This window comes from Lithobates pipiens, unplaced genomic scaffold (assembly GCF_037356315.1).
Source record: "Lithobates pipiens isolate NorthernLeopardFrog02 unplaced genomic scaffold, aLitPip1_a1.2 Scaffold_22, whole genome shotgun sequence".
NCBI lineage: Eukaryota > Metazoa > Chordata > Amphibia > Anura > Ranidae > Lithobates > Lithobates pipiens.
In genome coordinates, this window is record NW_027507784.1 from 258,378,660 (window position 1) to 258,393,084 (window position 14,425).

The 14,425-nt window shown below is 41.6% G+C and overlaps 1 protein-coding gene across 1 annotated transcript in view; it reads right to left on the bottom strand.

Annotated features, from left to right (window-relative positions):
• DNAH3 (dynein axonemal heavy chain 3) overlaps positions 1-14,425 on the bottom strand; it is a 730,495-nt gene that overhangs the window by 506,265 nt on the left and 209,805 nt on the right. The window contains exons 7-10 of the mRNA XM_077448990.1: positions 12,279-12,474; positions 11,105-11,230; positions 9,399-9,594; positions 1,105-1,284 (exon numbers count right to left, since the gene is read on the bottom strand). Coding sequence (XP_077305116.1) covers positions 1,105-1,284; positions 9,399-9,594; positions 11,105-11,230; positions 12,279-12,474 — 698 coding nt within the window. The remainder of the gene's footprint in view (positions 1-1,104; positions 1,285-9,398; positions 9,595-11,104; positions 11,231-12,278; positions 12,475-14,425) is intronic.

Below are 14,425 nucleotides of genomic sequence, written 5' to 3' on the forward strand. Positions count from 1 at the left end.
CATTCGGCGAAGCCGCGATGACGTCACTCCCGCGCATGCGCACGGGAGTCGACAAATTAGACAAATCCATTCTTGGATTTGCCGCATTTAGTGTGCCTGCGCGCCGCTGTCTACGGCGCATGCGCCGTAGACAGCGGTGCCCATTTTCGGCCAAATATCTCCTAAACCATATAGGTTTAGGAGATATTGCTTGGACCTACAGGTAAGCCTTAATCTAGGCTTACCTGTAGGTCTAAGTGGTTTGAAGGGGTTTACTTCCTCTTTAAAAATATTCAAACAATGAATTGTTGAAAATGTGACCTCATCAGAACTCATCTGAAATGTATAGCATGTAAGAACGGTCTTACTTGTTGCTATAGGATTTTGTATGTGCACAACTTGCAGTCTGCTGTATATACAAATCTTCTTGCATGCACTCGGTGTCTTGTGGAAAAGGTTTTCAAATGAATGAAATTTATATATATATTTACACACACACATACACACACATACACACACATACACACACATACACACACATACACACCACCAGATTAAAATCTTAGGATTTTGGATCGGATAGGCTCTTCTAAGAGCCCTTATTTTACTGAACACTGAGAATGATATCAGCCAAGTTTATGACATCTTTGATAAGTTATCTCATTCTCTTTTACTTAGGCTACTTTCACACTGGGGCGTTGGCAACGTCAGCGATAAAGCACTGCTATTTTTAGCAGCACTTTACCATCGTTTCGGGAGGTTTTCGGCCGCTAGCTTTTATCCCCCACTAGCGGCCAAAAAAGGGTTAAAGCCGCCCGCAAAGCGCCGCTGCAGTGGCGCTATGCCAGCCCTTTGGCGGTGCTGCCCATTGATTTCAATGGGCAGCGGTGCTTTAGGAGTGGTGTATACACTGCTCCTACAGCTCCTCAAAGATGTGGCTTGCAGGACTTTTTTTGGCGTCCTGCCAGCGCACCGGAGTGAGTGGAAAGGCTCTTTCTGTAATTTTACTACTAGAATGTTAGAGATTTAATAACTGGTTGGATAATTCAACCTTTAACCAGCAGTAAAAATTAACCATACATATGTTTATATGAGTTGTACAAACGGTAGTTTCTTATTACATACTTTTGGAAGACCTTCCGCGCTCTTAATAACTTCCAGGAAGCAGTGCTTTATTAAATTCCAACATTCCTCCAGAACTGGGTCAAATACAATTTTGGGTTCTTCCACCTTAAGCTTGATGATGAGGATTTGTGGTGTAAAGAATTTAATTTCATCATATGTGTCACCAAAGTCATTTCCCGCCTAAACAAAAATATAAAACAATAAGCAATAATGCTTTAATTTAAGCCACATGAAACTGCTATCAGGACAGATTTGAAACCTCAAGATGTGCATTTTTAAATAATTGTAGTTGAAATATCCAGTCTGAAAAGTTTAAACATTGCAAATAATGAATATTAATGTTTATTGTTATACGTTAAAACATGCATTGCACATAGGGAGAAAACCTTCTGCATTTTTTTGCTTTTTCCTTTTGGCCAAATACAATAAACCGCATGAAGTCTGTCAATGAATGCAAGTTTAACTCTTAGGCAACAATAAATGCTCTCTAAGCAGATGATTAAAAACAACTATTTTATCAATGCGCCACAGAAACCACTGAGTTGAGCCAAAGATCCAGCACAGCATGGAGTACTGCTGTTAAAGATCTGTCACTGTCAAAATGTAAGGCTGCCTACCTCCACAATACCTTTCCAAATGGCAAAAAAACAGCTTGCTTGTAGTACAAATTAAGCTTCTAATAATGAATCATCCTAAGCCACTGATTTAAAGACGCCAAGCAATTCTGTCTGTTAAAAAGTGACCTCTACCCCCCCAATTAGATTTGACTCTAAGAAATTACTACCTTGTAGTTTTCCCTAATAGAGAAACTCTTTTTACCATTCTTAATTAACCACTTGCTTACTGGGCACTTAAACACCCTTCCTGCCCAGACCAATTTTCAGCTTTCGGTGCTCTCACACTTTGAATGACAATTACTCAGTCATGCAACACTGTACCCAAATGAATTTTGTGTCCTTTTTTTCCCACAAATAGAGCTTTCTTTTGGTGGTATTTGATCACCTCTGGGGTTTTTATTTTTTGTGCTATAAATGAAAAAAGACCAAAAATGCTGAAAAAAAAACGCATATTTTGTTTGTTTCTGTGACAGAATTATGCAAATTATTAATTTTTCTTCATAAATTTTGGCCACAATTTATACTGCTACATATCTTTGGTAAAAATAACCCAAATTAGTGGATATTATTTGGTCTTTGTGAAAGTTAGAGAGTCTACAAGCTGTGGTGCGAATCGCACAAAATTGATCACATCTGATGTACTGGTGGACTATCTCGCTTCTTGTGACCCGAACAAGTCAGGAAAGTACAAATACCCCCCAAATGACCCCTTTTTGGAAAGTAGACATTCCAAGGTATTTAGTAAGAGGCATGGTGAGCTTTTTGATGTTGTCATTTTTTCCCCACAATTCTTTGCAAAATTAAGATTTTTCATTTTTTTTTTCCTCCACAAAATTGTCATTGTAATTCTTTCACATGGCACGTGTATACCACAAATGACACCCCCCCCCCCCAAAATTCTGCTACTCCTCCTGAGTATTACAATACCACATGTGTGGGACTTTTTCACAGCCTGGCCACAGAGAGGCCCAACATGCAGGTAGCGCCATCATGTGTTATAGGAACATAAATTACACATCTAATTTGTTGACTATTTATTACACTTTTGAAGCACCAGGACAATGACACGTGACACTGATGACAGATGGCACTAATATGTGGCACTGATGACAGGTGGCACTTATACGTGGCACTGATGACATGTGGCACTAATGACAGCTGGCACTATGTGGCACTGATGACACGTGGCACTGATGACAGATGGCACTGGGGACAAATGGCACTGACAACAGGTGGCACTGACAACAGGTGGCACTGGGGGCAGGTGGCACTGGGGGCAGGTGGCACTGGGGGCAGGTGGCACTGGGGCAGGGTGGCACTGGGGCAGGGTGGCACTGCTGGGGGAGGATGGATGGCACTGCTGGGGGAGGATAGCACTTTTTTTTTACTTTTTTTTTTTTCTTCAAAACAAAGAAAAGCAGAACGACTGCCGCTGCAGCCGTTCATCTCTCCCCTCTCACACTCTGTCTGTGTGAGGAGGGAGAGCGGCGCTGAGAGATGATCTCATATGTTTACATATGAGATCATCTCCCATTGGACACGCCGATCGCGCTGTAACCGGCCGCTGTGATTGGCAGTTTACAGCGATCTGTGTTTGCCTGTCCCCAGGGGACACGGCAAACACAGAACTTCCACGATGCACGCCCGCGGCGGTGCGCATTGCGGAAGTAAACATTAGGACGTCCAGGGACGGCCTCCCAGACGAACGCGCCTGCCCTACGGCCGTCATTCGGCTATAGGGCGGGCGCGAGGTGGTTAATATATATTTACAGTTTTGAACTCTAGTGTAGCAGAAACACAATTGTGATGCTCTGACATCAGTCAGCATATCATTGGTTAACCAAAATCACTGGGTGTGTAATCATATTGTACAAACAGCTTTTTAAAACCACCATGCTAAACAAAGAGAAAATGCATTTGATGAGGATTTATTCCCAGTAGGGGATAATTAACTTAAGCTTAAGATGAAAAGTGTCCTGGATACCTGATAGGGCTTTTATTCTGTCTATTCATATACATTTATATACACATACATTCATATACATATATTTAGCAAAATACAAGATACCACTTAAAAAAAAACATTTAATACCTCCCATATATTGCGGTTTATATTAGTAACTAATGCAAAAGACTGTATGGAGAGGTTTATAAAAAGATTATTAACTAATGTCTAAAATCACTAAGCATAGTTACACCACAATTCTACAAATTTATGAGGGTTTAAAGCTTCTTCTTAAATTTAAATATACCTATGAAAATTAGTGTTGCATGCAAACAACGGCCCCCCACATCGAAGTGGAGAGAGTAGAGAGATGTGCATTTAGGTAATCTTTCTGTATTTTTTAAAATCCTTTTTGTTTTTAACAGCTGTTTTGCAGCCCATTGTTAAATTATGACAAATAAGCACCACCTTCCCTTTTACAATAATAAATATAAAATCAATAAGACTTTCTTTGCGTTGATTGCTCTGAGATGAGCAAAATCTGCTGTTGTATGTGTGTCTGCAGTCTTCACTAGAATTGTAGGTGTAAGTGGCTGGTTTAGCTAATTTTTAACTGCTAGACAAAGAAGAAAGTGTGTTTGCATCTACTAGTTAATCAGCCTATTATCAGCTAAAGAGCAAAGTTTTCTGACATGAGTCTATTGCAAACCCATTACTTGTTAGTGGTGGTAGCTTTAGACCCCTTTCACACCACACCGCTGATAGCATCGGCGGTAAAACGCCGATATTTTTAGCGGCGTTTTACCGCTGGATTTGAGGCACATTTCGGCCGCAAGCAGGGCGCTTTTACCCCCCACTAGCGGCCGCAAAAGGGTTAAAACCGCCGGCAATACGCCGCAATAGCGGCGTTTTGCCGGCGGCATTACAGTGCTGCCCCATTGATTTCAATGGGGAGCAGCGGTGGAGGAGCGATAAAAACACACCGCTCCTTCACCGCTCCAAAGAAGCTGCTGGCAGGACGTCCTCGGGGCTTTCACACTGCACACAATGGTGCAGCTTCTTTAGGGCGGATTGCAGGCGCTATTTCTAACGCTATAGCGCCTGCAAAACGCCCTGGTGTGAAAGGGGTCTAAGAGAGTGTATTTTTTTTTTTTTATTGTGTCAGACTATGGGGCTGTTTTGACCTGACACATTCTTTCCCCCTCCCCCATTTTTCTTTTTTGTGGGGTGAGATATGCCTTGTGTCAATGCAGTCTTGATTAACCACTTGCTTACTGGGCACTTAAACACCCTTCCTGACCAGACCAATTTTCAGCTTTTGGTGCTCTCACACTTTGAATGACAATTACTCAGTCATGCAACACTGTACCCAAATGAATTTTGTGTCCTTTTTTCCCCACAAATAGAGCTTTCTTTTGGTGGTATTTGATCACCTCTGGAGTTTTTATTTTTTGCGCTATAAATGAAAAAAGACCGAAAATTTTGAAAAAACACGCATATTTCTTTGTTTCTGTGACAGAATTATGCAAATTATAAATTTTTCTTCATAAATTTTGGCCACAATTTATACTGCTACATATCTTTGGTAAAAATAACCCAAATTAGTGGATATTATTTGGTCTTTGTGAAAGTTATAGAGTCTACAAGCTGTGGTGCGAATCGCACAAAATTGATCACATCTGATGTACTGGTGGCCTATCTCGCTTCTTGTGACCCGAACAAGTCAGGAAAATAAAAATACCCCCCAAATGACCCCTTTTTGGAAAGTAGACATTCCAAGGTATTTAGTAAGAGGCATGGTGAGCTTTTTGATGTTGTCATTTTTTTCCCACAATTCTTTGCAAAATTATTATTATTTTTCATTTTTTTTATTTTTCTCCACAAAATTGTCATTGTAATAGGTTATTTCTCTCACATGGTGTGTGTATACCACAAATGACACCCCCAAAAAAATTCTGCTACTCCTCCTGAGTATTACAATACCACATGTGTGTGACTTTTTCACAGCCTGGCCACCCACATAGAGAGGCCCAACATGCAGGGAGCGCCGTCACATGTTCTAGGAGCATAAAATACACATCTAACTTGTTGACTACTTATTACACTTTTGAAATACCAGGACAATGACACGTGACACTGATGACAGATGGCACTGATACGTGGCAATGATGACACTTATACGTGGCACTGATGACACGTGGCACTGATGACAGATGGCATTAATATGTGGCACTGATTACAGATGACACTAATACGTGGCACTGATGACACGTGGCACTAATACGTGGCACTGATGACACGTGGCACTAATACGTGGCACTGATGACACGTGGCACTAATACGTGGCACTGATGACACGTGGCACTAATACGTGGCACTAATACGTGCCACCGATGACAGATGGCACTAATACGTGGCACCGATGACGCGTGACACTGATGACAGATGGCACTGATAAGTGGCATTGATGACACGTGACACTGACAACAGATGGCACGTGACACTGACAGGTGGCACTGATGACAAATGGCACTGATACGTGGCACTGATGACAGATGGCACTAATACGTGGCACTGATGACAGATGGCACTAATGACACGTAGCACTGATGACAGATGGCACTGGGGACAAATGGCACTGACAACAGGTGGCACTGGGCACAGATAGCACTGGGGGCAGGTGGCACTGGGGTGGGGTGGATTGCACTGGGGCGGATGGCACTGGGGCGGATGGCACTGGGGCAGGATGGCACTGGGGCAGGATGGCACTTTTTTACACTTTTTTTTTTTCTCTGTGCACTGACGGCTGCTGCAGCCGTTCATCTCTCCCCTCTCACACGCTGTCTGTGTGAGGAGGGAGAGCGGCGCTGAGAGATGATCTCATATGTTTACATATGAGATCATCTCCCATTGGACACGCCGATCACGCTGTAAACGGTCGCTGTGATTGGCCGTTTACAGCGATCTGTGTTTGCCTGTCCCCGGGGGACACGGCGAACACAGAACTTCCGCGATGCGCGCCCGCGGCGGAGCGCATTGCGGAAGTAAACAATAGGACGTCCAGGGACGGCCAATTGCAGGAAAGCGCCTGCTCTAAGGCCGTAAATCGGCTATAGGGCGGGCGCGAGGTGGTTAAGAGAGAAGTTTTTTGTGGATATGGTGATATATGGGGCTCGTCCATCAGTGTCGCATGGATAAGTGTACCCGTATCGCATATCTGGGAGATAGACATCACCTTACAGGCATATCTATAGTCATACACATACCTTTTATGATTTACAATAAAAGTTTTGACAAGTGGCATTTGGTGTACATTGCAGAGCACCCTCGTCTAGTTTTATTAGACTGTAGGGCTTGCATAGGAACATGTACAGTGGTATAGTGGTTAGCACTCTCACCTAGCAGTAAGAAGGGTCACTGGTTCAAATCCCAACCATGACACTACCTGCCTGGAGTTTGCATGTTCTCCCTGTGCCTGCGTGGGTTTCCTCCGGTTACTCCGCTTTCCTCCCACAATCCAAAGACATGCAGGTAGGTTAATTGGCTTCTGTCCAAAATCGGCCCTAGTATATGAATGGGGACCTTGGATTGTGGGCTCTTTGAGGGTAGGGACCGATGTGAGTGTGCAATGTACAGGGGCAATTGTAGACACTCACTCAGGTTGAACTGGATGGACTGGTGTCTTTATTCAACCTTACTAACTATGAAACTATGTCACTAATGGGAAACTGTCCCAGGAGGCACTGTCCCAGGAGGGGGGCATTGAGGCCAGAGTGCACATACTGGACACTCCATCCTCACTGCAGCTCAGTAACATTGCTTTGGAGACACACGGGAGGAAATGGTTTCCAGTATGCTGTTGGCCATGCCAGAGGGGGGACAAAAATGGCTGCATTAGGTAGCAAAAATCAGAAGGCACCTGGAATGTCCCTGACACACAGTGTAGCAGGATCACTAGAAACATTTAAAATCTTGTAAGTCTCCAGTTGGGGCACCTGTGCTTTTGATTCTGCAATAAGCTGACCATACATGTAAAGGTATCTCTATCCATGCTAAATGTGCGGATAGATGAAACTTCTGCCATTGTTTTCTGACAACCGGTTCCACCAACTGTCAGAACACCTGAACGGTGCCCACATCTGATAGACGAATCTCCTGCTGTGGGAAATTGTTTTTGGAATATCTGAACAGCATCTGATTGGGTGAAGGCACTGTCCAGTTGACATTTTTCCACCAAGCTCTTTAAATTTTTCAATTAAAGAATGTCACCTGGAGTGATGTAGACAGAATCACTCTCTGATTGATTTTCATCTGGTTCATCAGGAATCAGATATAAACATCAATTAAACCTGATGAAGCTGTGTGCATAACAGCTCAACTTCTTTTTAGCAAGCCTGAAGCATGCATTTATGAATATTTGATTGGCTTTTGGCACTTGCTTATGCTTATGTCTGGTCTCTGCGTGACTACATAAATGTGTAAAAAAAAATATATTTGTTAACCACTTGCCGCCCGCCCTATAGGCAATTGACGGTGGCAAAGTGGTTTCATAATCCTGATCGGACGTCATATGACGTGATCAGGATTTTGAGCCGCTGCGCACCCCCGGGGGCGCGCATCGCAACGATCGTTGTTGCGGGGTGTCAGTCTGACACCCTGCAACTATGATCTCAGTAAAAAGACGGAGACTCTTTACCACGTGATCAGCCGTGTCCAATCATGGCTGATCAGTGTAAATAGGAAGAGCTGGTGATCGGCTTTTCCTCACTCTCGTCTGTCGGACGCGAGTAGAGGAGAGCCGATCAGCTGCTCCTCTGACAGGGGGGTCTGTGCTGATCGAATATCAGTGCAGCCCCCCCCCCCCAGGATGCCCACACTGGACCACCAGGGATGCCACCAGACCACCAGGGATGCCCGGGACAAGGTAATCCTCCCTAGACCACCAGGGATGCCAGTCAGTGCCCACAATGGATGCCAGTGCCCATAATGGATGCCAATCAGTGCCCACAATGGGCATCACTGATTGGCATGCATTATTGTTTGGCACTGATTGGCATCCATTAGTACAGTACAACATAATACAATGCCACCTATCAGTGCCCACCTGTGCTGCCCATCAGTGCCCATCCGTGCCACCTATCAGTGCCAATCCATGCCCATCTGTGCCGCCCATCCATGCCCATCTGTGCCACCCATCCATGCCCATCCATGCCAGCTATCAGTGCCATTTTGTGCCACCTATCAGTGCCCATCCGTGTCGCCCATCAGTGCCACCCATTAGTGCCGCCTATCAGTGCCACATATCAGTGTCCATCAATGCCACCTCATCAGTGCCCCTTCATTGGTGCCACATCATTGGTGCCCATCAGTGCCGCCTTATCAGTGCCCATCAGTGAAGGAGAAAGCGTACTTATTTACAAAGTTTTGAAACTGAAACAAAAATTTCGGTATTTTTTTATTTGTTTAGCAAAAACTAAAAACCATAGAGGTGATCAAATACCACCAAAAGAAAGCTCTATTTGTGGGGAAAAAAATGCTAAAAATTTCATTTGGGTACAGTGTAGCATGACTGCGCAATTGTAATTCAAAGTGCGACAGCGCTGAAAGCTCAAAATTGGTCTGGGCAGGAAGGTATTTAAGTGCCTGGTATTGAAGTGGTTAAGATTGCTGCAGTTTTTGGCCTTTATGCATTTAAAGTACTACATTTTAGCTGATCTAAATGTTCTAATTACCTTGTGTATATTAAAAAAAGAAACCAAGTCCTTAAGAGAATTGATGACCATTTTACGTAGCTGTAAAGACATCAGAGATGACACACATGCAAAAAACTCCTGAACCTGGACAGCTGAATCTTCTTCATTCTGGGGCACTAAATGGATCCATTTATCCTTATGTGACATGAACAATGAAGCACAAGCTGGTATCCACCTTAGATGAAAAAAAATCAGAGACATTATATAGGATACAGTGACAATACTTTAGACAACCTTTACCAAGATCTTTTGTATATATGATGCACAGATAATTTGCACTGACAAAAAAATATGGATCTATTTTGCACATATATTTTACTAAGACGAGTAAAAAAAATACTGCGTTTAACAATACAGAAAACAGTAGAATACCACATGACAAGCAATCAGAAGTCATCTTTCATTGTTTTCAATTGCTCTAAACTGATGGGCTCATGTTGCTATGGATATCTGCTTTATGTCAGTGTTTCCAAAGCTTTTATCAGGTCTGTGTATTTTCAGTAGCACCTTTTGTAATAATGGGGTACTACTTGTATTCCTGAAATATAAAATCTTTCTAATATCCTCCTGATATATCTGCTTACTCTTACATTTTGTATTTTTAGGCTCCATGGACAATGGGCTTAAAAAAAAAAAAAAAAAAGTCTGTTCTCAGGAGTAAAAAACACTCATATAGAGCATTTTTTTGTACAAAGTTTAGACAAGTTTTACGTTTTTTGTGCCTCCAAGCTCCAATCAGAAACACGAACATGTACTTGAACTGAAGGAGGTGTGAGACTGTAGCCTGTTGCATACATAGCGCCATATTGTCCTTTGGGACCTGTTATAGAGGTGAGAGGCTGGTGGAAACAAGGGGTGCACTTTGAGCACTGAAGTGTGGATCATCGGTGGAGTGCCACTTGATTGAATTTCGTTTGCACTGCATGGATATATTTTGAACTTTGGGACTTATTTGCACTTTATGTAAAATATTTCTTGGATTCATTGCTTGCACTTTGCACTGTATTGAAGCATTGCACTATTAGCTACCTTAAGGTCATCATATGGTTACAGAATTTTTTTGACCTTCTTTGCACTTTGTTATTTGCACAATTGCATATTTGCACATTTTTTGGGGAACTTTTACTGGACTTTAATAATTTTTGCACATGAATTTGTTTACACAATTCACTTATGATATATATTTGTGTTGTTTTTTATTTTTTGGTATATTTAAAATTGCGTTTATTTATATTTAGGTAGCGCCACATTACCCCCCTTTTTTCATTAGTTGCTATGGATTACTGCACATACAGTCTAATCAGTATGGGTAAATTTAGTGACTGACCACATTAAAATTCTATGCCTAACAGTCATTGATCAAGAAAAGAGTTGATGAGATTTTAAAAGAACCGAATTTATGTGCATTATGCTCAATATAAAAAAAAAATACACAATATCAGCCCTAAAAGCTGTCTAATTTTCACAATATACAGAGCATTTTGTGTTTTATAATCAATTTATAGCCAAAAAGGATAACAAAGCATTAGGCATTGCATTCCCGTTTACAGCAGGATTAAAGATTACAAATAATAAGTAGCCTTAATAGCACAAGAGTGTTGTATGTAATTGCATGTTAATAGTTGTCATTAACTGTAGATACACGATTCCAAAATGCAGCCCACACTGTTTCACAATGAACTTACTTATTTCGTAATGTAGCACGGGCTTCTAAACAATGCTTTTGAACTAATTCCTCAAATTCAGCAGGAAGCAGAGGCAAATGGCTAGATAGCATTTCATTGGTACGCACAAACCTTACATCCCTGAATCTGCAATAAAAAACACAGAAGAATACTTCTGCAATTACGGATCCAAAACAGATGAAATCTTTGAAATTTATCATATTAAATTTTGGGAATGCTGATCTTAGCAAAACAGATTTTAATTTAATTGACTTTACGTGAAAATCAATAACTATGAAAGTAAAATTGAATGCAACAGACAAATTGAAAACGCGGGGGAGCAGAATTTGCAGTGAACATTTAGGTCCTATTCACTTACAGTATATGACTATGAAATAAATATCCCATTCTTTCCTGTGCGGCTGGTTCACATCTATAGTATGTGGTTTAATTTAGTGTGAAAGGAAATGGAAAATCATATGGGCTCATTCACACTTAGCCATGAGTGTTACAACAGGTGCTGCAACATGCACAGAACAGTGTGAATACAATCGTATGGCATAGAGTTTTTTTGGTAATCAAGAAAACGATGTATAAAAAATTACAGAAATATTTAATTAGAAGATCAATATTTTAAATATGGGAAACATAAATCTTATTTTCAGCAAAAGAAAGGTGCAACGTGGAATGTGTGTCAACTTACAGCAATCAAAATACGTTTTTGGTTGTTTTAATATCTATAAGTGATATTTTACATTCAATGTTTTCTTAAAGCGGTTGTATAGTCAAAAATTTAGCTTTTACCTACAGGTAAGCCTATGATAAGGCTTACCTGTAGGTAAAAAAATCTCTCCTAAACCTATACGGTTTAGGAGATATTCCCCCTGCAATAAGCCGCTGACTGCAGCGGCGCATGCGCACAGGGGATTCTCGGCTGAAAGCCCAGCAGACGAAGGACTTTGCCGGAAAGAAGCCTCCTGCGCGCTGGAGCCACGATACCCAGAAGACATACCGAGGCAACATGTCAGCTACCTCGGCATGGACCAGGTGAGATACTGACGCCTCGTCCTAAGGTGAGTATTTTTCATAATGAGCTAGTATGCGGTGCATACTATCTCATTATGCCTTTTGCCTTACAGGTGTAGAAAAACGTGTCAGCGGGTTTAATACTTCTTTAAAGCTTTCCATTGCTTACTGTGTAATCCAGAGCTGTTGTAATTCTAGCATCATGGCGTTCATTGTGAACAAGTGGTCTTCATTCCATTTGTGGGCATCTCTGTATGAAGAGTGCCATGGAACTTCAGCACGGATCACCCGAAGTGGAAAATAACGAGGTATGTTGCCTATCTGGAGTCTGTCTTTCTCCTCTGGATCCCTCAGGATATAATCAACTGAAAATTGAAATATCATCATTAGATGAAAACTTAACTGTCATTAAATAATTGATATATCATTTATAAGTGCTACATACATATTTTGTAATTTTTTTTGCTATTAAAAAGTATAATTTATGTCAATCTGAAGCTAGATGTCATTTTCAAAAACTGCAAAAAAACCTTAAATGCTTGCTTCCTTTAACTAAAGCAACTATGCCAACATCGGGGGTATTTTATACACTGTTTTTGCAAAGTTCTTACCAGAAATGTAATTTCCTGTTGGTGGAAGTGGCTTAAAGCTTTCCCAGCAATAGGTCATTAGTTTTGTGAATTAATCCCAAAAGTTTTATAGGTCATACATTTTATTTACATTTTGCATTTGGTTTTGTGGATTTGGGCAAAACTCAAATCTCAATGAAACACCCAATTCTTTTCAGAACAGCAGCCATTGTACAGCTAATTTGAGTATGGATATAGTGGGACCTCATTATTACAGTACAGTGCCTTGAAAAATAGTCATACCCCTTGAAGTGTTCCAAATTTTGTCATGTTACAACCAAAAATGTAAAATGTATTTTATTGGGAGAGAGAGAGAAGATATATGCCCATTACGGTTTCTCTTCTGTGTTAATTTAAGGGACGATGTGCCTATTGTTTGAGTCTGTGTCTTGATCACTCTAATCTCCGTATTTTATTGGGATTTTATGTGATAGACCAACACAAAATGGCACAATTGTGAAATGGAAGGAAAATGATAAATGGTTTTCAAAATGTTTTACAAAAAAAATCTGAAAGTATGATGTGCATTTGTATTCAGCACCCTTTACTCCGATACCCCTAACCAAAATCTAGTAGAACAAATTGCCTTCAGAAGTCACCCAATTAGTCTACCTGTGGGTAATTTAATCTCAGTATAAATACAGCTGTTCTATGAAGCCCTCAGAGGTTTGTTAGAGAATCTTAGTGAACAAACAGTATCCTGCAGACCAAGGAACACACCAGACAGGTCAGGGATAAAGTTCAATCTATCATTCAAAAATGGAAAGAGTATAGCATAACTGCAAACCTATCAAGACATGGCCATCCACCTAAAGTGACAGGCCGGGCAAGGAGAGCAATAATCAGAAAAGCAGCCAAGAGGCCCATGGTATTACTGGAGGAGCTGCAGAGATCCACAACTCAGGTGGGAAAATCTGTCCACAGCACAATCATTAGTCGTGCACTCCAAAATTGTCAGGGCTTTTCTAAGCTCTTCCTTCTGAGCTGGCCGCTCAGCTGTCAATTGCCAGCTCCTATCGCTCTCTAACTTTGGCTATGTTTTGACTAGGTGTGTTCTATTTACTTTTATTATTAAACAAGTGTGATTTAACTGTACTTCTGTCTCGGTTTGATTCATGGTTTCTGACAGTAGACGAAGGCCATGAATTCAGTAGATGCAGTCAATCCACTTGTTGGTAATATTTTTTCCAGATTGGTTGAGCAGAATCACTGCATGGATCAGTTTGCCATGGTGTTACAGATGCTCCTGAGTCGTGTGGCTCACCTGGAATCTCCCACTGTGGCTCCGGTACAACCTGCTGCTGTTCCAGTCTCTGTGCAGGCACCTGGCTCGAGTATTACCTCTATAAAGGTGTATGTCTGGTTCCGCTTCACTTCCCCAGCGATTTTGGGGTGATCCAGGCGAACGCAGAGGGTTTCTCAACCAGGTTGAGATATACTTTGAGATGCTGCCACAGGCATTTCCAACAGAAAGGATTTGTGATATCGTTGCTTTCTGAGAGAGCCTTGGCCTGGGCAAACCCTCTATGGAAGACGCAAAAACCCACTGTCCTGAGTTACCCAGAGTTTGTGGCTTCTTTTAAAGGGGTATTTGACATTCCCGTACGCTCTGCTTCTGCTGCCAAGTGCCTCATGTTCATCAGAGTACAATATCCTTTGCCGATTACACCATTGAATTCTGTACTCT